This window comes from Peromyscus californicus, unplaced genomic scaffold (assembly GCF_007827085.1).
Source record: "Peromyscus californicus insignis strain IS unplaced genomic scaffold, ASM782708v3 Scaffold_4__1_contigs__length_199733344, whole genome shotgun sequence".
Classification (NCBI taxonomy): domain Eukaryota; kingdom Metazoa; phylum Chordata; class Mammalia; order Rodentia; family Cricetidae; genus Peromyscus; species Peromyscus californicus.
This window is the reverse complement of record NW_026294562.1, coordinates 110,742,873-110,768,781: the sequence shown is the minus strand read 5'-3', so window position 1 is coordinate 110,768,781 and position 25,909 is coordinate 110,742,873. Positions and strand designations below refer to the sequence as shown.

The 25,909-nt window shown below is 38.8% G+C and overlaps 1 protein-coding gene across 30 annotated transcripts in view; it reads left to right on the top strand.

Moving 5' to 3' along the window:
- The window catches only part of Dlg2 (discs large MAGUK scaffold protein 2), a 1,877,153-nt gene that overhangs the window by 1,301,807 nt on the left and 549,437 nt on the right, over nt 1-25,909 (top strand). For all 30 annotated transcript variants that reach the window (XM_052714317.1, XM_052714325.1, XM_052714324.1 and 27 more), the window contains one exon: nt 7,631-7,755. In XM_052714317.1, the coding sequence (XP_052570277.1) occupies nt 7,631-7,755 (125 nt within the window). The remainder of the gene's footprint in view (nt 1-7,630; nt 7,756-25,909) is intronic.

Genomic DNA, 25,909 nt, shown 5'->3' with positions numbered 1-25,909 from the left:
TTTTTTTTTTGGTTTTTGGAGACAGGGTTTCTCTGTGTAGCTTTGGTGCCTTCCTGGAACTCACTCTGTAGCCCAGGCTGGCCTTGAACTCGCAGAGATCCACCTGCCTCTGCCTCCCGAGTGCTGGGATTAAAGGGGTGTGCCACCATCACCTGGCTGAAGGCATTTTCTTAGTTGAGGCTCCTTCCTCACTGATGACTTGAGCTTGTGTCAAGTTGACATAAAACCAACCAGTACCATGGTCAAGTCGTTTTGTATTCAATTTGTGTTTTGCCCAAAGTTATGCAGAAGCATAGAGGGAAGCTCTGCTTTGTCTCCATGAAGCAGTTGGAGAACACATAGCAGATGAGGTGGGGCTTGTTATTGGAAGATAAATTGAGTACTGAAGAGAGGGGAAGCATTCTAGGTAGAAAAGCAGTTCTGTTCAGTTAAGTTCATGCAAGAATTTGTTCATTTCTTTCCATATCCATGTACTACATGATTCTGGCACAGAAAATGCATAACTGAATTGTTATGCTCTGAATGGATGTTGGCAATAGAATGCGGCAGGTAAGGATGTAAGCAAGTACAGTACAATGTGCTGTGTGCAAAAATGAGTTGTAAAACAGTTACAAAACTATGTAGAGCAAATGAAGGGAAAATCTATACAGAGTCAGGCACTTTGTGTGCTAGCAAGGGGATATGTGAGGCTCCACAGGGAAAGCAGAAATGAATCATGGCAGTAGTGAGCAGTTTACAAAAGGCTGACCCTGAACTCTGTCTCTGGCTTGCACATGTTTTCTTTCATCCTCACAATGTTGGGCTGTATGGCAGCCATGAGAATGTGCTTCCCAGACTGCCAACTCCAGGAGCATAATTCACAGGAGCCCAGCTGCAGTACTATGAAAGCTGAAATTTATTCTGAAGTTTGCCCCAAGGCCATGCTTCCCAACGGCTGCTCTGAACAGCCAATGACTGAGTGCTGCAGGGCTATAGAGGTAGGGTGCATTCTGGGAGACAGAAGAGTCATCTTATCTCGTGTATTCCAAAGAGGCACTCTAGAAGGTTACTACCTGATCTCCTTCCTATTCTCTTTCACTTTGTGTGAGAGGGAGTCCGAGTGCATGGTTACATCATGGCTCTCCCAGCATCTTCTGGCCTTTTTTCCATCTTCTTTCACAGTCATTATTTCCCTTAATAAAATTGCCTCATTTAATCCTGTCTTGACACATGCTTCTCAGGGGACTTAAAATAACACATACTGTATGTGTGTGTAGGGGGGTGGAATTCTAACATTTCACATTTGATACTTCATTTAAGAAAGAGTAATTTCTGGGTTCCTTCAAGGAAGAAAAATAATCCAACAGTTGGCCCGTATTTCAGAGTTGTTATATCAGAGGGCTGAGGAAGGACTCTCACCTTTAGATGAAAGGGACATGGTCATCCCCTACTTTTGACCATACCCACTGCAAAGACTATTTGTCATTTTGCTTCATTCTTGTTCTTCTGTTCTTTTGTCTCCTAAGCCCGTCCCCCTCCTTGATGTCCTTTTACATTTTTAATGTCCATGGGCTTTTAAGCTTGATAGTCATCATTGAGCACACAGCCCCCGATGAGAGGGAAGGGATAAAGTGCTCATGAGATGGTGGAGTGGAATAAAGACCAGAAGCAGGAAAAGCAGTGAGAGCTGATGAAGTCTGAAAGTGGGAAGGAGGTGATGGAAGTTGAAAGACACTGGCTGTTTATAAGGAATAGCTCAAATGGACAAAATCTGTGTGTTTAATAATATGTGTGGACCGATGGGCAAGCAGGAGTCAAGGATAACTATCGTAAGATGCCCCAGTTTTCTCTTAAGTCTGGGCACACACTGTTCTAAACAGAAGTCTTTTTAAATGATTTTTCTGGGAACTGCAGCAGATGCGTCATTAAAAATAAATGACTTAATGGCAAGATAAGAGAAGCTTCAATCGCAACCAACCTACACTGAGAAATGATCAAGAAACTAAGACACTTTGTTGAAATTTGTGAGAAATATGTTTCTGTTTCTAATGGTGTTACAGGATGTAAATGTTCCTGGAACTTCTTTTAGATATTTTTGCAATAACCCTTTTTATTTTACTTCCCTCAAAGAAGTCATTGCCTAGTGCCTACAATATGGAAATCACTCAATGATTATTGCCAAGTAATTATTATTCTTTCTCAAGGTACCAGTAATTTTCCTTCCTCTCTGTTGGCACCAACAGTTCTCTCAAACTCAATTAACATTGTAAATGAACTTGATTTACTTCTTCCAAATTTGCTTTCCCATCTTGCATGTGCCATAGTGAGCCCTGCGCTAGTCTCCACATCATCTGCTTCCATCTGACTGGCAGCTTTGTGACATGGCTGTTATTCTCTCCATTTGACAGAAAAGAAAACTAGACTCAAATTTGAGAATGGCAGAATGAATAATCAATTTCAGGTCCAAACGCTCCATGCTTATTTACTAATGTCCTTCTAAGCCAAGAGTTCTAATATATTCCTATAATCCCAGTTACTTGGGTGTCTGGGGCACGAGGATGGCAAGATTAAGGCTATGCTGGGTAACTTGGTGACACTTCTCTTACAATAAAAAGGACCAGCAGTGTGGCTTAGTGATAGAGTGTTTGCCTAGCATGCTCAAGATCCTGGATTCAGTCTTCAACACCTACCACAAGACACTAGATGAGAGTAGGAGATTTGAACTCGGGCTTGTGCAACAACTGTTCTGACCCACTGAGTGATTTTCCTAGCCCATCACACTATTTTGAACCATGTCTCTGCTATATGGATGTTTGACTTCAGGAATGTGTGTGTGTGTGTATGTGTGTGTGTGTGTGTGTGTGTGTGTGTGTGTGTGTGTGTGTGTGTATGTGTGTTTCTTTAGAAAAATAATGCTACAACAAAGCATTGCACATATCTATAGCTATTTCTCTGGGATAAATTCCTAGAACAGGATTACAGAAAATAGTATTTTAAATAAGAATTTAATTTCTAAATTACAAAAAATTAATGTCTGTAGAACAGTATACAAAAGCATAAGATTTTGTTATGACTTATCTTTCTCTTTGACAATGTTTTTTGAGGAATAAATTTTTTTAAAAAAAAAAAAGAGGAGTCTTCCTAGGGAAGTGGTGTTTGTAATACTGGCAACTGTCAGTTGTTGTTGAACTGGCTTGTTCGGTGAGAGGAGATACTGCTGACACATGCAGCAGGAAGAAGAACCATTTAACTAGACAATGGCCTGGGCTTTTGCAGGGTAGTCAGCAAATGTGGAAAACTGGTGACCAAGAGAACGAATGGTGCCAGTGCCACACATCAATCATGGAATCTTCCCAACTCCCTGTACACAAAAGCCGACCTAGAACCCTTTACAGGCGCTGCCCTCAACAGCAGGACACCTCTAGTTTCTATTAATGGTGTTGGACTTCAACATTCAATTTATTAGCCACATTTTTCAGGATCTAAGAGTGTCATCCAGAGGTCAGCCCATTCCCATGGAGAGATGCCACTTAGAAAAGGAAAGAGCTGAGACCTGCCCCTGCAGCCAGAAGCTCTGGGACAGTTGTCAGGGGATTGAAATGACTCAGCCATGGAGAGCAGCAGGCAGCTTTTCCTTAGGCTGCAATCCTCTGTGTGTTGCAGGCTGGTGGCAACAGCTGAGAGAAACAGGAAGGGAGGGGGAAAGCACTTCTAATCAGTTTCTACCTAAATTCAGATAAACTTCTCCTAAAACGCACAGTGACTAACCAGGCCCGTCTGGAAGACTGATTTTAGTAGGACTACAAAGGCTTTTGAGAATTCTTGAGATCAGAAACACAAGGCACGTTAACTTATGTTTATATCTACATCTTTCCGTTGTGGATTCCCCATCCATTCATCCTTTTCCGTGGAGTGAGTTTGGGGTCAGAGAAATGCATAGTATGGAACAGAAGAACCACCAACTGCTCTGTATGGTACTCAGTTCTCAAAACAGTGGTTAAGTGTTCCTTTGTCATTGTCAGAGCAGTTACTTTCAAGATTTGTTGAATCACAGAATGTTTTTAAAACACAGTAGTGATCAACTTTGCCTTCTAAAATATCTTAAAGCATTTCCTTTTCTCCATTGCAAGAGTAGTTTTCCTGTATCTAGCCAGTATCCCTAAAGAAGCCCCTAAAGTCATCCATCTTCATTCTCAATAGACTTTTGAGTCTTCATACTTTTTGAGTAGTCAGCTACTTTCTGAGTAAAAAGTCCCCCAGCACTTCCCCAACTTGGACATCCCTACATCATTGTTCCTTCTCGAGCTAAGCCACAATCTGAATATTCAAGCCCTACCATTTTCATTCTTACATCCATATTGGATAAATGGCTTCTACTTCCACAATTCATTCCTCAAGGAATTATAGACTTCTAATGTGTCCTGTGTGAGTCTTCTCTTTAGTACAATTTGTACACATTCTCAGTAGGTGTTACAACTAATCACTCATTCACAAAATCTTTATTAATAATACTGTGTGCCAGATAAGTCTCCAACAGGAAGTAAACTGTTTCTACATTGAGCATAGCTTGAGAATATGAGACCTCAAAGCCCACCCCCACAATAAGGTCATACCTACACCAACAAAGCCACACCTCCTAATAGTGCCACTCCCTGTGAGCTTGTGGGGCCAATTACATTCAAACTACCAAATGCACTATTCTTACGAAGTCCAGAGTCTGCTTCTAGGCATCTGTTCCAGTCAGCTCTCCTGTAACTCCAGCCCCAGGAGCACTTACAACCTCTTGAGGCCTCCCAGGGCACGGCACTCATGTGCACAAACCCACACACAGTTTGTTTCCTATTGCCTGTGAATCAAGATGCAGAACTCTCAGCTCTTTCTCCAGCACCATGTCTGCCTGCGTGCTGCCTGCCATGACAATAATGGACTAAATCTTTGAACTGTAAGTCACCCCAATTGAATGTTTTTCTTTATAAGAGTTTCCATGGCTGTGGTGTCTCCACAGCAATAGAAAGCCTAACTAAGACGGTATGCATTCTTAATAGCTGATCATCTGCATTCACTCTTTTGTATTTTTAGAGATATGCATGTTTACTTTGGACACATGTTGTTATTTGTGGTTATCTAAGTCTATCTTATCTTCAGTGTTTTTCCTTATTTTTAGAGTCAATAGTTTTAGATTTACTTATGAGAATGTGCAGTATTTATCTTTTGGTCTTTTGTATACTCTACTTAGCATAGTGTTCTCTAATTCTATGTGATTGCAAATGATAGGATCACTTCCTTTTTGTAGGTTGAATATCATTGTATACCAAATTCTCTTTATCCATCCACTCCATGATGCATGTTTACTTTGACCACGAAAGTTGACTTTCTTGCAAGCAGAGTTTTGTTGTGTCAGCCAGTCGGGCTAGAACTCACGATCCTCTTGCCTCTGGCTCTCCAATGTTGATGTTACAGGAATGTGTCCATAGTTCTGGATTGTTATTTTGCTCAGCACAGCATGAGGACATAGAGGTCTTGACAGACATCTCTAAGTCTCTACACATTGATGTCAAAATGTCAGGAGAATAACAAGAAGAGGGAATGCTGGAGCTTTGTTAGCTCTGTTTTCAGTTTCTTGAGGAATTTACTCCTGTTTTCTGTGATGACTCTACTAGTTCACATTCCCAACAATAGTACATAAGGCCTGCTTTCTGCCACATTCTCTCAGCACTTCTTTTGTCTTCATAATACCCATTCACACACTTGTGAAGTGAAACTGCTTTGTGGTTTTCGTGTGGCTGGAGTTGGAGTTCCAAGTAGTTGTAAACTACCTAACATTGGTTCTGGGAATCTGACCCACGGTCTCGGAAGGAGCAGAATATGCTCTTAATGGCTGAACCATCTCTTCAATCCTTCTAATTTTTCATGATTTATTTTAGTGTGTGTGTGTGTGTGTGTGTGTGTGTGTGTGTGTGTGTGTGTGTGTGTGTCCATGGTATTATCTGTCATGTGTCTACAGGTGCCCACATACAAAATATAGAATTTTACTTGCTTTTGACTAATGCTAAATTTTAAGCTTTTAATATAAATATACAACTGTGGAAGGAACCCTCAAAAATTCACTTTTCTTAAATTCATAAATAAAAGAGAATGCTAAGCTAGGGCTGGAGAGATGGCTAGGTGTGAAAGAGCACTTGATGCTCAAATATGTGCTATTCCTCACCTAGGAAGAAGACCTTGGATTCGCAGCACACATGGGCATAGACACACTCACCTGCAGCCCCAGCAATGGCCATGGGAAAAGACAGATGGTTGGCAAGGACTTGTTGGTCAGTCAGCCAGCCTAGGTAAAAAATGACGAGCTTCAGGTTCAGTGAGACTCTGTCTCAGGGGAAGGTTAGAAAGTCATAGAGGAAGGCATCTAACATTTTCCTCTGGTTTCTGCAGGTATACACATAAGTGTATGTACCCCCACCCCTGTATGCACACACAAGCACACTCACAAAAAAATATGGCTAAACATTACCTTGACATTTATTGTAGCATAACTATCAATTTATAGCTGACTTTATCTTGACATTGAGGTTTTATGACTAATTGAGTGCCCTAATTAATTTCTCGGGATTAAGTGTTAAACTCTTACTCTTTATCTGTTTTTACCCTAGAGTGAAACTTAATCAAGCAGTCATAAATTGAGTAAGCTCTATTTGTTGTACTAGCATGAACATAATTAAATATGCATCAAAAAGCCTGTGAAAGAAGTGATGGCATATGATCTCAATGAGATATTACTTTACCATTTAAAATCGTTAATTTTAAAAGTGCATAGATGTACAGAAAGAACTTAAAATATAATATGAACTGGAAAAACATCAGAACACAATTGTGGAAACAGAATGTAACCATGGTGATATGAATTAAAGGGGATATGTAAATAAGAAACGTTTGGAGATGATAAGTGAATTTTGAGGGAACTTTCATTATGCCTTATTTTTGGAAGGTATATGAATATTGGATGTCAATTACTGTAATCTAAAGAAGTGTGAAAAGTTTATTAGAATGTGAACTACTCACACTTTCATGCTGAAGAAGTAGTACACAGCTTGTCTCTTGCCACTGCAAATAAACCTTGTGCATCACTGGAAGCATTTTGTGTGGCTTTAGATGGGAGTCCTGCCTTCTGAAGTCTGAGTGTGTTATTTACATAGGAGCCATTTATTTGACAAATAATTCATACAGCAACAAAAGTAAAAGCAACAAGGCAAAGCCACACAAATTTCACTATTCAAACACATTTTGGTTTTTATATGACTCCTTTCTGTTTTTCATGTGAATGTGTATTTTCATAGCTGATATTCTAAGGATTCTTTGCATTTCCCATGTGCTTAATTTTCAAATTTTCTTTGTAATGAACTCATGGCTATCTTAATTGCTGCATAAAAGCAGCATTGTTAAGTAAAAATTATGCCACTCTTTGAGTTATTACAAAGCAAAGACGAGAGTTCTGACCTTGCTCTGTCTGCTGACAGAGAGCTTTATGTCTTTGTACGTAAGACTGCTACCCCCCAAATTTCCATTTGAGTAGTAACATGATAACACAAAAAGCAAGGGGAACTGGGTTTTAGATGACGGCATGTCATTTAATATCCACTTATTGTTCCTACAGGGAAATTCAGGCCTGGGATTCAGTATTGCTGGAGGGACAGATAATCCCCACATTGGAGATGACCCTGGCATATTTATTACGAAGATTATTCCAGGAGGTGCTGCGGCAGAGGATGGCAGACTCAGGTAAAGATTGAAAGCATGAAAATGACTTGGGGGTTGATCCACTGCATCAGTGAGTCACATTTGTACCTTTGGAGAATGATAATTCTATAAAACTTCTGGACTTAGAAGGTTATCAAAGCTTCCTGTAGTGACTCCGCAAATCTCTTCGTACTTGCTGAATTTCAAGTCGTATTTAATTTGTGCATGTTGATAGCTACCAAATGTGACATTGGATCAGACACTTAGGGAGGGGTTATAGATACAGCTTTGATTCTCATGGGACCCTCTGTCTACTTGGAAAGAGTAACAATATGAATTAATGAGTCAGCAATGTAGTATCTAGAATCAACACTGTACACAGCATTAGGAAATCATGTGCTGGTATGGACATGGATACAGAAGTATTCTTAGGGTATTCTACAGATGTTTAGAGAGAGTCAGAGAAACTGTCCTATTGGAAGATTTTAGATCTTAAAATATAATTGGATAATACATTAAGTAAGTGCATAAATTTAAGCTGAAACATGGAGAAAGAGCAAACTATCTGGGAGAATAAAACAAGAGCAGCTTGCTTTGGAAGAAGACTAGGTATTGAGTTTAAGGGGGGGAGTAGAGCCGAGATAGCACCCAGGGAAAAGCAGTAGCTGCTGGAGCTAGGCCCTGCTCTGTTAGAACCTAGAAATAAGAACACCCGACACCAATCAAGAGCATTTACTTTGACTGAACTTTTAAAAATCAAAACAACCGTCTGACTTGGGAAACTGATGAGCTGGGTACTAAACAATACCTAAGGGTCAGTGTTAATACTACAAGGCATGGTGATGAGTATCACAAACATAGAAGAGAATGTCCGGATTTCCAACGCTAGAATCAGAGCCTTAAAACAGACACCGTTTTCAAAAAGAACTGAAGGAAATGATTAAAGGGTCAACCACTTAAGCCTCTGGTTGTTCTTATAAAAGCAAAAAAAAAAAAAAAAAAAAAAAGAACCTAGAAATAAGTTGTGAAAATAAGAATCACCCATATGGAGCAATTAATAAATAATATAAAATGCAACCAGGAATTAAGAATAACCTCTAAAAGGCACAAAATAAATAAGGCTTCAGAAACTTATGGAAGCCATCCTACACATAGTTTACATATTATGTAGTATATAATATATAATAATGTATAATATATAATATGACACTACCTGCTTAAAGATCCTCATAGGCCAAAAAGATTTAATTATATCAATACATTTTAAATTTACTTTTTAAACAAAATCTCACAATATAGACAAGTCTACCCTCACACTTGTGGTACTATTCCTTCAAACTGTCAAATGCTGGGATTATAATCGCATGCCACTATACCTGGTTATATCTTTATGTCATCTATGATGTAGATATAAGTGGTTTAATAAATGCTTGCTAAATGGATGCCTTTGATATTAATAAGTAAATGGAGAAGAAGAAAGAGGGAAAATTGACCTAGAGTGTGGAAGGATGTTGAAAGAGGTAATTCATGAGGCTTGTGAAAGACTATAAGGAAGATTCTTCAAGAAGGATTGGTGGGGTGCAGATTTTACTGTAGGAGAAAGAAAAAGGACACATTCCTGCATGCAACAGGAACAGCTGGGACTATATAGCCAAGGATGGATGAGAAATCAACAGAGAGAATATCACTAAGAAAAAAATATCAGTCATAAGACAAATTCCAGCTAAAGAAATAAGGTCCTGGCTGAAGGAAGGCTACAGTGATAAGATATTAAAGGGCAGATTGTAATACCCAGGGAGAAGAGTTTCTGCCCAATTGATTCAGGACAATTCTTGCTGAAACTGATCTGAGTGGGCTAAAGCCAAAGCTCATGATCAAGGCCTCCAGAGAGAGAGAGAGCTAAGGGGATCCTTGTTTTGGTTTGGTAAAGAAGTTAGTCTGGCAGCTAGTTAAGGCAGGTCCTGTGGATAAAGATGGCATTAGCCAGCATGGCATAACATTGAGAAATGTAACCTGAGTAGCAGGAATATAAACTTCATGTCCTGGCTCAGTCTGTTTTCATTACCCATGAATAACCTATTCTTCTATTTTCCCTTTGAAATAGGCAAAGACACTTGTTCCCCATCAGACCGTTCTGATACAGTGGTTACATTAGACAGCTGCAGCTTGGCAGCTCGAAGAGGAAAGCTGTGGTTTTGTTGTTGCTGTTTGTTTGTTTTGTTTTGTTTTGTCTTGTTTTGTTTTCTCAGGTTCATTTGCAAGTGGTTTCATCCAGAAAGAGTTCCATAGGAAATGCATGCTTTGTGACAATTAAATTTCCAAGTTGAATTGAATGGTTTTCAGAGATGAAATATCCATGTTGAACAGTCAGAGATTTGAAACACATGTGAGTGTAACTCTGTAAGTCAAGAGGAGATTGTGTTTGAATCCTAGATAGGCTCCATTTTATATGTTTAGACATGAGCTGGGTATGCTGACTTATGCCTATAATCCTAGCATTTGAGGTAGTGGTGCAGAAGGATGGCCATGAGTTTGAGGCCAGCCTCAGCTAAAGGGTGATTTCCAGGCCAACCAAGGCTACACCATGAGACTGCTTCAATGAGAGTGTAACAGGTAAAAATGAAACCAAACTGGTTATGGGACTACTTTAGAAATCCTTAGACCTGATCAGCATCCTCAAATGTTTGCTATCTAAAACAGAAGGACCATTCACCTCTTAGTAAATTCTGCCTCTGGGTTTGAGATGCAACAGTCACTATGTTACCTGCTTGCCCTGCAGTTAGGAATAGATAACAGCATTTCTGAGAGAACTGCTTCTTGTTGCCTGCAGTCATGAGTGGAAATCTCATGTCTACAGAAATGAGAAATTATAATCCTTGAAAACTTAATTCCATAATTAAGTTACACATAATCTTGAGCGGTAACATTTGTAGAACCTTCATTATACATGGAACATTCTTATTTATATCCTGAGCTACAATTTCCTTTATTCTGATCTCTGTCTATTAGCCCTTATTCTGGCCTCTCAGCTATGCCTGAAAAATCTGAAAATTTCTATCCCATGCTCCTCCCTGAAACAATAAGATATACTTAGTCTCTAATTTAGAGTACATTTTTGTCTGTATGAGAGAACTCTTGGGTCTCCCCTTCATTTTGGTAGATCCTTCAAATATTACTAAGACTGCTCCCTCCCATGTTCTTGACTGATGTAGAGATATCTAGAGTTCAAAGACAACTATCAGCTGAAAATATGACTTGTGATTTAAATATAGACTATGAAAATTGGGGAGGAAATCATGTCCAAGATCCATATTTTATGGAAGGGGAAGCTGAGGTTAGGAAGAGTGACACCTAAAGGAAAAAGTATTTGTCATAAAACATCAAAATGTTTTGATTCAAATAATGAGCAATCTGAAGTACTGTCAAGAAAGAATAATACACAGGTCCAAACTAATGCCATATAAGCATTTTCTCAATGTGAAGGGAGCAGGGTATAAAGCTGAAGTGACAGGCCCCAAGGAGTGCTTTGTCTGGTCACTAGTCCCGAGGCCACTGAGAGAATTGTACTGTACAAACTCCAGGAAGGCATGGATTTAGTGTCTGGTACTCCGTGAACTGACCTTGGCAGAGTGAAACTCCCCTCACTGGTGTTTTCTGTCTGCCAGATGATGATGGTGCTGGCTATGTCACTAAGGTGTTCTGAAGGTTCAGTGAGATAGCCTAAGCCCAAAGCTATGCCAGCCACATAATAGGCACTAAAGAAATGCTTTCAACACTTTCTCCTTATCTGCCTGTCTACATGTCCCTAGCCCCCCTTTCACTCTGTCCTTTCCAACTTTCTTGTTCCTATCTATCTTAGTCCTCTTTTCTATTGATTATATGATAGCATGATATTAAAAGTAACTTTAAAATGGAAAAGATATAATTTTAAGCTTGTAGACATTTAATGAATGTCTAGGCAGTGATGGAATAGGAATATGTAAATGTGTATGTGTACGTGTGTGTGTGTGTGTGTGTGTGTATGCGCGCGCTTCTGGAAGTCTTACAAACATGAGAAACTTTCTTGTACATGCTAAACTATACCCAAAACAGTGTGGTTGTAAAGTAAATTGAGAAGTGGACTTCTCCCCAAATAAACTAGTCTCCAGAAAACAGTACACTATTTAGAACAAGAGGATCTGAGTTTCCGAGCTATGTGCCTTGGTCCCTTTGAAGCCCTCTGTTCTCCGGTTGCCTCACTGCCACGTTTGACATATGGCCATGTAGCTCAAGAAACTTACGGAGAAGATTATATGGAAGAGTAGCTCCATGAAGAAGTTGGGTAAACTGTGAGACCCCCAATGTAACTCAGTTATCTGTAGACCCAGCAACTCAGCATAACACTAACTTGAGCCCCAAGCCTTCAGAAGCTAGGAATAAACATAGTGCTAGAAAAAACTCATAGTATGACCACATACCCCCAATATTCAGAGCCTTGCACACATTCCTGGTTTAGACCAATAATTGATGTAACAAACATTTTTCAAAATATGTTGTCATTATTCCCCATACTCATATGTAGACAGTGGCAACCAACCAATGGTAGATTTCTATGTTTCATTTGCAGTTATTTAGTTAACAGTAAGATGGAATTTTGAAGAACTTACTCATCACTAGTATTTTGCCTTCTAGAAGCAGTCGTTATGATTGGATAGCATCCTTTGGCTTTAAAAATTAAAATGTGATGGAAAGATCATTAATTTTCCTTCAGAGAAAAATAGATATATTTCCATCTTCCGAAGAATGGTTTTTGTAACATAAAATGCCTCCAGTGTCACTTGATGTCCCTAGATTGCCAATGACCAATTTTGACATGTCTTCCTAAGGAAGAGCCATCACACATGACATCCTTTGCTTGGCTGTGCAGCAATGACATTTTACACAATGGTGCATTTATTAAACCTGTCCACAGCATAAAACCAAAGTGCAGAAGAGGGCGGCTTGCCAGTTTCCTGACAAGTGACACAATTTAATCTTCTAGCCCTCAGCACAATCATTTCTATTTCTTGACAGAATGAAAAAAAAAGTGTTATTTTCTTTAGGTCTATTGCTTCATTTATTTGCTCTATGTCTGTTTACAAGTAAGGTTGCTTATAAAAGCCAAGTCAATGTGAATGTTCATTTCAAACTGTAATATTAATTATGCTGAGATCACACCCTACTGACAAGCTGACTAGAATGTATTCCCTGTGTGTAAACTATAACATTGTCTTTCTTACTGTCCTTGAACAGTCATATTTTTGTGGTTTCATTAATTTATATTCATTAAGTCACAAATGATTTAAGATGAGAACATGTGAAAACTGGAAGGGAAGGAAGATTGAGGGAAGCAGAAGAGGAAAAGACAGAAATAATGAAAAGGTTAATGAATAAAGATTGATAATCATCAGAAAGTTAAGGTATCCTATAATTAGGAAGTGGAGAAAATAAGCCTAATTTCTGAAAGTCACAGGCACCAAGTTGAACAAAGAGAACAGCTTCTAGCATGGTAGTGTGAACCTCATACTGAAGAACACACTTTCAGACAGTCTAAGGAAATACAATATTCCCACCAAGTGAAATAATGTAAGAGATCACTTAACCACTAGAGTATGATCTATTTTTCAGTTCCATGAATGTCTGTGATTGCACATAAGAACTTCATGGGTCACCCCGGTACAATATTTCCATCTTTACCATAACCCAACCATTCAAATGACTGATCAGGCTAAATTTTCTATTCCAAAGTGGAGACGTTTGGTGCCTTCAAAGTTAAGTCAACTTTTCTTTTATTGTTTTTCTGTTGTCAAAGCAGATCATAAACCCAGCTGCGACTTTGAACAGAAGATCCCATTGAGAAGGGAGACCACTCTTCCAGGCAAATGGCACCAGTGGCCTCCTTAGAAGGGTAAATGGTTGGAATTTCAGATGATTCATAGATTGTCCACTTCCATCTCTGGCTACAAAAAAAATAAAATAAAGGAAGTGAGAACAGTCCTGTCCTTTCTTTGGTTTACAGTCACTCATTCATCAGTCTTAATGTGCAGACAACCTACATGGACAAGAGAAAAACCTCTTCCCTGGTTTTTTGGGGTTTTTTTGGATCTGAGAATCGAACCCAGGGCCTTGTGCTTGCTAGGCAAGTGCTCTACCACTGAGCTAAATCCCCAACCCTGAAAAAAACCTCTTTTCAAAAATAACCTTGAAATGACTGTCAGCAGGATGTCCCCAACAATTAAATATTACATGAGAAAACTCCTAAGTGATAAAAATCCAGCTGTACTTCTGCAAGGATACCAGGCACCCACCTGTCAGGTTTCAGAGCTTCAGAAATCCCCTCAAGGATTCCTCCTTTTTGTTCTCTCACTATATACTTGAATATGAGATGATTGAAATATATTTGTGGCAAGCAAGACTTGGTTTGTTGTTGTTTTGAGAGTTCTGGATATCTGCATGCCAGAGAACGATTCTGGGACCCCACCTCACACCATACACAAACATTAAGGCAACATGACTTATAAACCTAAATGTATAAGCTAAAACTATGAAACTCACCAGGTGTGGTGGTGCATGTCTTTAATCTCAACACTAGGGAGGCAAAAGCAGGCAGATCTCTATGAGTTCAAGACCATTAAGATCTACAGAGTGAGTTCCAGAACATCCAGGACTATGCAGAGAAATTCTGTCTCAAAAAAAGGAAAAATTTAAAAGCATATGAGTAACTCTTCATGACCTTAGATTAGTCAATGGTTTCCTAACATGTAAACAAGTCACAAACAATAAATAGATAAATTGTACTTCACCTAAAAAGTTCTCTTGTTTTCAAAATACATTGTAAAGTTTAAAAAGCAAGCTTCCATTGCTAAAACACAGATACAATGTACATATTCTTTAAATTAGCTTGCTGGGATCTCAAGTTTCTGATTCAGTTCTAGCTCATGCTGTGTACATGGGGAGAAACTTCTGGCATCTTCTTTATATCTGTAACCAGTTCTAATGAAGTGGGAGACCTGGAGACCCTTCATAACTAGGAGGCCTTAGGAAGTTACAGAACCTTCTTCACTGTGGCATCTTTATTCATAAAATGAGTGCTACAGAAGAATCTGAGGAGTTTTTCATTTTGTAATTATATTCTAGTTGTCTGATGATTGTTGAGAATCTGAGAAGTTCAGAACATTATTGCCATGGCCAAGAAATTGAGTTTTTTGTTCAGAATGAATTTCCAGTTCTCAGAAGACCTATTCCTTAAGGCATTTTATATTGAAGAGTTGATTTCAACTTTTACACATCATGCCACTAGTTTTTATTTGTTTCTAATAACCTCTCAAGAAGGCATGTTGTCATTCCTGCAAATAAGCTTAACAGTTAGAGCTCCTGGCTCCCCTCCCCCACTGGAATTAAAAAACAAAAACAAACTAACAAAAAAAAAAAAAAAAAAAACAGAGCCAGGGCAAGGCACTAGCTAAACTGGTAAGAACAGATTTTATATTGAGGACTATTGCAGTAAAGGAAGAGACTTCAATATAGAAATGGGGTCATTTCTAAATCCCACATAGAGAAATGGAGATTTACAGACAAGGAGTGGGGTCATGTTTGGTAGACAGAGAATTGATATGAGAAAGCACTGGGGTAAAGGGAGAAATACTTGCTAAATTGACCTAACAGGATTATTTCTGAAGGCTCTGGTGATCAGATACCAGAGTGAGGGATTCTTCCTAAGCTGCTTTGGCAGGATTTTTGCTAAAAACAGCCATGCAAGTCTAACAAGGATGGACCCTGAATCCCAAGGTCAGAGCCTCAGTGAGAAGGGGCCTGACTAAAGTTCACTGAAGGAGAGGACTTAAATTTTACTGAGGTTATAGAATAGTAAGTACCAGGTCAACACCAACATTGGCAGAAGCTGTGGCAATGGTCAGAAAGAGTCTCACATGATCTTCTGAGTTATTGCAAGCCAGGCAACCATTGGTACAGGGTACCCTTCATCCTCTGTAACGTCTGTTACATGATACTCGAATCCTACCCCTGACCACCACCTCACCAGGGAAAACAAATTATACTTTAGTTTTCCAGAGGAAGTGAAAGTCAGATTTAAATTTTAGACTCCTCATAATTCAACACCAGGAATTTTCAGCATCTGGAGAGCACCTTCAGTTCACAGTCCCTCCCCAAACACCCCTTTCTCCTTCCCGGAGAATGCCTTTAGGACATGTAGATGGTGCTACAATTTATGTACCCAAGCTCCACCTACTTCTTCACATAGTTGCTTTGGGGCCACTTCTGAACCTAAGACTGTGCACCAGGCTGGCATCATTAACCCTACGGATTTGAACTTGGCAAGAAGTTCAAATAGACACGAAAGCACAGTGCAATCCTTTGGCTAGACCATTCCCAGCTATATCTACTTGGGAATGAAAAGAGCAGACTCAAATGATTTGCCTTGTGCTGTGCTTGTAGATTCATCTTGCAATGACCATTAATATTAATCCTTTAAATGTTAAATGGAAAGTATGATAAAGGAAATATGCTCATAGTTTTCAGGCCCAATAGAACTAACATTAATAGGTACATGTGTTGTCTATAGTGTTATTGGCTCTTAGAATTTCTTGTATTGAATTTGCAGTGTTTATTCCTACTGTCATGTGAAATTAGAAGAGAATTTTTTTCTTTTCTCTTAATGATACCTAAATTATTTGCTTTAGATGACTGCTATTTTATTGACAGATGCATCTTAGGAAAGAAGATGTAAGACTCTTTAAATCCCATTAATACAGCAGTATTCTGTATGTCTAATGTGCCCTTGTTCATTCCTTAATCTACTCATTATAATACCCAGTGCTGTATCTTATCCATAATAGAAACTTAAATCTAATCAGAGCAGCCTTTCTCGTAGCTTATTACAGAGATGTCACTGTGTTCATTTACTTATGAATGGCTGCAACTCAAAATCTGCCCACTTCTTTCCCAGTACAGAATGTAGCTACAGTTATCTGTGAACACAAAGCCCTACCAACATGCAAGTCCCAATATTAAAAGTTAAAGCACTAGGGATGGAGAGAAGGCTCATAAGCGGAGCATGTTCTGCTTTTGCAGAGGACCCAAGTTTGGTTCCCAGCATGCATATCAGATGACTTAAAGTCACCTGACATTCCAGCCCCAGGAAACACAGTGCTGTCTTCTAGTCTACTGGGGAACCTGCACTCATGTGAATATACTCTCTCTCTCACACACACACAAAACTGAAATAAATCTTTAATAAAATTAAACACACACACACACACACACAATGACTGATTGGTGTGGATTGTAATCTACTTGTATAACAACCTGGTATCAAAAGATAATAAGAATCCACTAACTTTGTGTTTGAAGATAATTGTATAAAGTAATTCATATTTCTTGTAGAAACTTTGGAAAATACAAGTATTTCTTAAGTTAAAATCATTAATAATCCCAACACCAATCTATTTATTGTAATCTTACATTTAAGTACGATTTCTTGTCTTGTCTTTTCTTTTGGGATGTGTGTGTGTGTGTGTGTGTGTGTGTGTGTGTGTGTGTGTGTGTGTGTATGTTATGCTCTATGTGTTATGTTGTATGTGTGTGGTGTGTATGCTTACCACTGTAGGTGTATGAATGTATGCTTGGGTCTGTGTGTGTCTGTCTGTCTGTCTGTGTATGCATGTGTGTGTATATGTGTGTTATGCTGAATGTGTTATATTGTGTATGTGGTATGTATTTATCACTATAGGTGGGTATATGACTGTGCATTTGTATCTGTGTGTCTGTGTGTGTGTGTGTGTGTGTGTGTGTGTGTGTGTGTGTGTGTATGTAGGATAGAGGTTGACATCCATTATCTTCCTCAGTCACTCTCCATGTTTACTTTTTGAGACAAGACCTCAACTGAACCTGAACTGCATGGATATAGTGAGGCTGGCTGGACACTGAACTTCAAGATTCCACCCTACTCTCTGTACCCCCACCTCTGTACTAGAGATACAAATGATAATGATAAAAAATAAATAAAATAATTTTTAAAAAGAAAGAAAAGCTTTCCCCAAAATAAACCAGCTTCTAAAATGGAAGTAACAGTTAGGATTCTTGTTGCCCAATACTTGAGCTAAGAACTCACAAACATCCTCAGCCCAGTGATCTAGAATTAGTCTCTGAAAACTTATTTTGTGCAAATCATTTTGCTTATACAAGTTAATGTGGTCATTTGAACGTAGACATCAGGGCTATAATTTATAATCTGTAATACACCTGTAATAATTAAAATGTTGATAGAATTTTCTTTCTTCCTTACCTTCAATTCATTTCCTTAGTTATTATAATCCAGTTCAGTAACAAATCACTAAAGAGAAGGATGGACAATAAAGAAAACCAGTATTGCTTTATTCTAGAAGACAATGAATGAGAGAAAGCTTCATCAGCTTCATGTCCAGACTGAATAATGAATGTCTGTGTTGACAGTTAACAGTCATTATCGTAGATACATAGTATTGTTAAGTCATATCTATTTGACAGCTTCATTTTACATTGACTAGTCTATTGCGCCATCAGAGATGCTTTTGCTTTCCATGCCGGATCCTCTTGGCCTCTCCATTGCCACTTCTCAGACACTCAGGTCACAGCACCCACATGCAAACACAAACCAGTCAAGGAAATGAGTCAAGTTAGTTTCTTTTGTATGTAAGGAATGAGAGTCGGTGGTTTCAGGAAATTCAAAACTGTGAATAAGATGTTTTGAAGAAGATGACTGTCATCTGTTTCAGTGGCATGTCATTGAAGTGGGTAAACCTTCTGATACGATAAACATAAGGTGCAGAGCAAACATTTATTAAACACACAGAGTCTGCCATCTTTGCCCCTCAGCCTCTGTTATGCATGGATTTATTGATGTTCTGTTGTGTATGAGGGCACATGAAGCTGGGATCAAGAAGGGAACAAGAAGGCAGGATCTCCACACTTAAAGAAAGAAGTTCTCTGTCAAGTAGTAGTAGACATAAAACCACAGAGTAGGTGCCATGGGGGAAGTGTGCAGTGCTCTGAAAGGATGTGACTGGGAACATCGTCTATCCTAGCCCAGAATGCTCAATGGAAACCTGCAGAAAGGTGCTGTTTAAGCTGAAACACAAAGAGTGAGTGACTGGGGCTAGTGAAGGTTCTAGGCCAAGAGAGAGGGTGTCCAAAGGCCTGCAGAAGAACAGGGAAAATGTCAATGAGATTGGCACTGCAGAGACAGGGCAGAATCCCAGGATGAGAGTAATCAGAACAATGTGAGAAACCAGGCCAGGAAAACCCTGTGTACAGTATTTTGTAGCTGGGTTTTTGTTTTTGTTTTTGTTTTAAATTTGTCTCCAGTGAATTGTGCAACCTTGGAGTGTTCCCATGGGAAAAGTGACTAATCTGAACTGTTGCCTACATAGAAGCTATCTGATGGTTTGGGGAGCCTAGCTGAGCTATCTAGAGCATGCACAAGGAGGTTGACTTAAGTGATTGTCAAAATGCAGATAATCAATGACAACGGCTTGGAATAAGAATCGAACAAAATACTGAGAAGTATTTTGGGTACAAGTTAAAATATGCTTAAAAGGTTAACTTTATAGACTTCAATTACAATTTGAAGAAGTGTGTAAGGGAAGTGCTATTCTCTTTAAAATTTTATTTTTGAAATTATAATATAATTACAGCATTTCTCCCTCCAAACCTTCCTATATATTCTTCTCTTCTCTCCTTCAAATTCATGGCCACTTTTTGCATGCATATATGTATATACATATATATTCCTAAATATAACCTATAGTCAGTATACATAATGCCTATAGTTCTTTATGTAGAGTTGAAGCCTCATGGGCTTTTCTCTGGCCATTTTAACATGCATTCGTGTGGTCCTTGTTTAGCTCATATTTGGACAGTCCTGTTGGTGAGACTGCATGAGTATAGCTTCTGATATTATGAGGAAACTATTCTCTTAAATAAACCCTCAGTATCTGCTCTGCCCTGGATCCCATATCATACACTCATTACACAGTTGTCTCTGTTTATGTAGAGTCTACCATCTTGTCACACTGTTGGGAGTGACTTTGAGCTGTGAAGTGTGGCAAATGCTGAAGCCTGGAGCAGAGGCAGAGTTGGAATAGAAGTTTTGGGCAACCTTTGATTTCTGATGTCTGTGAGGAATTTGAGAGCAGATGTCTAGCTGGCAGCTGGACACACAGGTTTAGAGCTGTCAGAAATCTTGCTGGGAGAGAAATAGTGGATCTTTAAGACCTGGGACAGTTTTGATGTTGCTTTGCGAAAGAATGAGTTAAAAAATAATGATTTTGCATTACATCCTGAATTATTTCAAGCTTCAGGATGTAAGTTCAAGCAGAGGCTTTCAGGTTGAGTAATTCATGTTTCAATGAATACTTGGATGGATTTAGTATCAAGTTTTTAGACCTACAGTTCACTGCCCAATAGATAGGCTGCAGCCCCTGAAGCTTCTTCAGGCACACTTCTCTATGTGATATTGATCTTCTCCCACTCTTCAAAGAAAAGTATGTGCAGTGCCAACCCCCCAAAACTACTGTAGTTCATTGCCCAGTTCTAAAAGAAAAACCTGAAATACATTTTTTGGTGATGAGTAATGATTTGATGATTAATCCATCCATTAAATAATATATTTCTATTTTTGCCTTTAATAAAATTGAAAAGCAATTGTTAGCTAACAGCATTAAAATGATTTTCATTACAAATTACAGAATTTGAGGCCTATCACTTCTCTTCCCATCCTATCAACTTGTTTATATGAATGAATATGATTTCTTAGCAGTTAAATCTTTAAAAGTAAACAACTTCATTGCTCTACTTCTTTTAACCTTGATCCATATGAATCTGTGGAATGCTGAGTTTTCTTGCTCTTTGAGTTGTTTATTTTTACACATTTACTACTGTGGTTCATGTAGTAGTAGACATAAAACCACAGAGTGGGTGCCATGGGGAAAGTGCGCAGTGCTCTGAAACATCACCAATACAGGATACTTAGCCAAAGCAAGTATAACCTGTTTATTCCTCTTTTTGGCCCATGTTACAACACTCTGTTCCTGGCTCCTGGTTTCTTACGCTTTTCTCCCTCTGATCAACCCTTTCTACATCTCATCTTTAATCTCCTCTAACATATTGGTCTTCAGGCCTAAAAACAAAAACAAACAAAATGAACAAAAATCCCCAACAGTGCTCCATTTTGCTTGTTTCAAAACAGCATCTTGTTTAATCATAAATTTAAATATTAGCACCGGGTGTTAATTTCTGCCTTTCTGTAAGTTGCAAAACACCATGTTTTCTCTTTACATCCCTACTTCACAGACCCCAGTGGAATGTAACTATATACTGATTTGAGGCTGTGCTAACAATGTGAAATCTGAATGACAAGATCTACTTGAGTTGTCATTCATTTCCCTCCTCGAACTTAGGTTTTGTTTTTACATTTTTCTCAGAGTTTTAGCCTGATATGTTTTAATGTTAGACCTTATGGTCCATGACCAGAGAGTTAAATGAAACAGAAATGCATGTATAAATAAGGTGTTATGTTTTCCAAATTGTTTGTCACTATAAAACTTTCAATATTTAAAGTTTTTTTTAAGACTAAATTCTTCTGATAATTAATATACAATTGATAAAAATTACTTCAACATATTAAATCATCTATCTGTAATTCTAAAACAATGAAAATGTAATTATAGTAGGAATTTTTTTTCATTGAGACAAATACTACCACATCTACCCAAATTTTCCCTTTGAAAATGCAGCTGTATCTAACTAGCATATATCTAGATTTTATGCGTTCAAGAGAAGATGTGGTTGGCATATTTCATAAATGGAAAACTGCTAAGTAATCAGAAATCAGTATCAGAGACTACCATAGTTGCCACAGAGGCCATAGGAAAATGTGTCACTTTAATTGTAGCTTTCTCTTATCTTCTGGGAGCTTCTCTACCCTGCTGCCCTGCTGCATGCAGACTCTTTTACTAAGTAATTCCACAAAACTTCTCATTATAGAATCCTCTGTTCTGTTATGCTCCCAAATGAAGCTTCATGGACAGTTATAAGGTCATACAAAAGAAGTCTGAATCACTGACAACAGTGGCTTGCTTTGTACTTCAGAAAATTATGAATTTTGATGAGCCATATAACTGGAAAGTAAGATGATCTTTGTGAGCAAGGGTGCCCTTTTTCCTGCACTTATCCTCATGCCTCCAACTTCAGGCCTCTGGGTTTTTGTCTGTAGCTGAAGAAAAATATAAGAAAGCAAACATATATTTGTAAAGAGAAATCCAGCTTGCTTTTATGAAATCACAAAATGTCACCAGTAATTTCAAAATGTGTCATGAGTTTTCATCACAAAATTAATTTGAGTTTATGTTGTGGAATGTGATTAAGCTTAGGGAGAAATGGAGAGTTTGGAAATTATAAAATCACATAAACAATAATAGCTGATTTTTAAAGCTCGAGAAAGGTCAGAAAACAACCTTGCCAATCATCTTCCCTTGAAAATTAGTAGCTTCAGGCAATTTAGCATTAACAGCTGTATAGGGAATTGCTCACAACCTTTGCCAGAATCAAATAATTCCAATAATTATAGGCTGAAGTTAAGAAGGCCTTTGAGCTATAGCTATCAGAATTCAAAAATCTGGGCAGCAAAATGATACAAACTTCATTACTAGCAAGTCGAATATAATATTTTCCAACTGCTAATTCATTCATGCTTTCATTCAATAATTCTATTATTTCACTTTTGACTGAACAACTACTATAGACTTAGCCCTTTTCTACTAGTTACAAATGAAATAATAAGACAATATTTCTTCTCTAAAAAGCCTACAATTTTATTTTTGTATAGAAAACAAACAAGTACACACACGCATACATTATTAATTATTATATTGTTATACAATTATTAGGATTTTTTCTTATTTTTTTTCATTTTTCTTTATTAAGAAATTTTCTACTCAGTCCACATACCATCCACAGATCCCCCTCCTCCCTCCTTCCACCACCCAGCCCTCTTTCCCAAGCCACCCCACATCCCCATATCCCCCAAATCAATGTCTCCCATGGGAAGTCAGCAGAGCCCAGCACACTGAGCCTAGGCAGGTCCAAGCTCCTTCCCACTGCACCAAAGCTGTGCAAGGTGTCGCACCACAGGCACTGGATTCCCAGAAGCCTGCCCATAGACCAGGGGCAGATCCCAATTCCCCTGCCTGGGTGCCCCCCAAACAGTTCGAGCCAAACAACTGTCTTCTGTATCCAGAGGGCCTAGTCCAATCCCATGGGGGCTCCACAGCCACCAGTCCACAGTTCATGGGCCTCCACTTGTGTGGCTGGTCATCTCTGCACATCCTCCCATCATGATCTTGATATCCTTAGCCTGCAGAATTCCTCCTCTCTCATCGATTTGATTCCCGGAGCTCAGCCTGGTGCCTGGCTGTGGATCTCTGCATCTGCCTCCATCAGTCACTGGACAAAGGCTCTATGATTATAGCTAGGTTATTTGCTAGACCAGTCACTGGAGTAGACCGGTCTAGGCACCCTCTGAACCACTGCCAGCAGACCAAGGTGGGGTCATCCTTGTGGATTCCTGAGAGCTTCCCCAACACCCTGCCTTTTCCTATTCCCATGATGTCCTCATCTATCATGGTATCTTCCTCCCTGGCCTTCGACTCTGTCCCTGTTCCAGCTTGACCCTCCCATTTCCCTATGTTTTCATCCCCCACTCCTCACCCTCTGCCACCCTTGACATCCAGTCCACTCATGTAGATCTCATTCACATCTCCTTCGCAGGGTCATCCATGTGTCCCTGCTAGGGTCTTTCCCTGTTAGCTAGCCTCTCTGGAGTTGTGGGTTGCAGTCTGGCCATCCCTTTCCTCACATCTAGTATCCGCTTATGAGTGAGTACAGACCATGTTTGTCTTTCTGAGTCTGGGTTACCTCACTCAGGATGATTTTTTCTAGATCCATCCATTTGCCTGCAAACCTCATGATGTCATTGATTTTCTCTGCTGAGTAGTATTCCATTATGTATATGTACCACATTTTCTTTATCCATTCTTCAGTTGAGGGGCATCTAGGTTGTTTACAGGTACTGGCTATTATGAATAATGGTTTTATGAACATAGTTGAGCATGTGTCCTTGGAGTAAGATTGAGCATTCCTTGGGTATATGCCCAAGAGTGGTATAACTGGGTCTTGAGGAAGACTTATTCCCAATTTTCTGAGAAACTGTCATACTGATTTCCAGAGTGGCTGTACAAGTTTGCATTCCCACCAACAGTGTAGCAGTATTCCCCTTGCTCCACATCCTCTCCAACATTAGCTGTCTTCAGTGTTTTTGATCTTAGCCATTCTGACAGGTGTAAGATGGTATCTCAGAGTTGTTTTGATTTGCATTTCCCTGATGACTAAGGATGTTGAGCAATTCTTTAAATGTTTTTCAGCCATTTGAGATTCTTCTGTTGAGAATTCTCTGTTAAGCTCTATAGCCCATTTTTTAATTGGATTGTTCAGTATTTTGAAGTCTAGCTTTTTGAGTTCTTTATATATTTTGGAGATCAGTCCTCTGTCAGATGTGGGGTTGGTGAAGATCTTTTCCCATTCTGTAGGCTGTCATTTTGTCTTATTGACTGTGTCCTTTGCTCTACAAAAGCTTCTCAGTTTCAGGAGGTCCCATTTATTAATTGTTGCTCTCAGTGTCTGTGCTACTGATGTTATATTTAGGAAGTGGTCTCCTGTGCTAATGTGTTCAATAGCACTTCCTACTTTCTCTTCTGTCAAGTTCAGTGTAACTGGATTTATGTTGAGGTCTTTGATCCACTTGGACTTGAGTTTTGTACATGGTGACAGATATGGATCTATTTGCAATCTTCTGCATGTTGACATCCAGTTATGCCAGCACCATTTGTTGAAGATGCTTTCTTTTTTCCATGGTACAGTTTTGACTTCTTTCTCGAAAATCATATGTTCATAGGTGTGTGGATTAATGTCAGGGTCTTCAATTTGATTCCATTGGTCCGAATGTCAGTTTTTATGCCAGTACCAAGCTGTTTTTGTTTTTGTTTTTGTTTTTGTTTTTTTTTTTTTTTTTTTGGTTTTTTCGAGACAGGGTTTCTCTGTGTAGCTTTGCGCCTTTCCTGGAACTCACTTGGTAGCCCAGGCTGGCCTCAAACTCACAGAGATCCACCTGGCTTTGCCTCCCGAGTGCTGGGATTAAAGGCGTGCACCACCACTGCCCGGCCCAAGCTGTTTTTATTACTATTGCTCTATAGTAGAGCTTGAGATCAGGGATCATGATACCTCTAGAGGTTGCTTTGTTATACAGGATTCTTTTAGGTATCTAGATTTTTTGTTTTTCCAAATAAAGTTAAGTATTGTTCTTTCCAAGTCTGTGAAGAATTGTGTTGGGATTTTGATGGGAATTGCAGTGAATGGGTAGATTGCTTTTGGTAATATTGCCATTTTTACTATGTTGATTCTACCTATCTATGAGCATGAGGGATCTTTCCATTTTCTGATATCTTCTTCAATTTCTTTCTTCAGAGACTTAAAGTTCTTACCATACACGTCTTTTACTTGCTTAGTTAGAGTTACCCCAAGGTATTTTATATTATTTGTGGCTATTGTAAAGGGTGATGTTTCTCTTATTTCTTTCTCAGCTCATTTATCATTTGTATATAGGAGGACTACTGTTTTTTTTTTTAGTTAATCTTGTATCCTGCCACCTTACTGAAGGAGTTTAACAGCTGTAGGAGTTCCCTGGTAGAATTTTTGGGGTCACTTATGTATACTATCATATCGTCTGCAAATAAAAGTTTGATTTCTTCCTTTCCAATTTGTATCCCCTTGATCTCCTTTTGTTGTCTTATTGCTCTAGCTAGAACTTCAAGTATATGTTGAATAAGTATTGGGAGAGTGGACAGCCTTGTCTTGTTCCTGAATTTAGTGGAATTGCTTTGAGTTTCTCTCCATTTAATTTGATGTTGGCTGTCGGCTTGCTGTAAATTGCCTTAATTATGTTTAAGTATGTTCCTTATATTCCTGATGACTCTAGAACTTTTATCATGAAGGGGTGTTGGATTCTGTCAAAGGCTTTTTCAGCATCCAATGAGATGATCATGTGGGTTTTTTTTTCTTTCAATTTGTT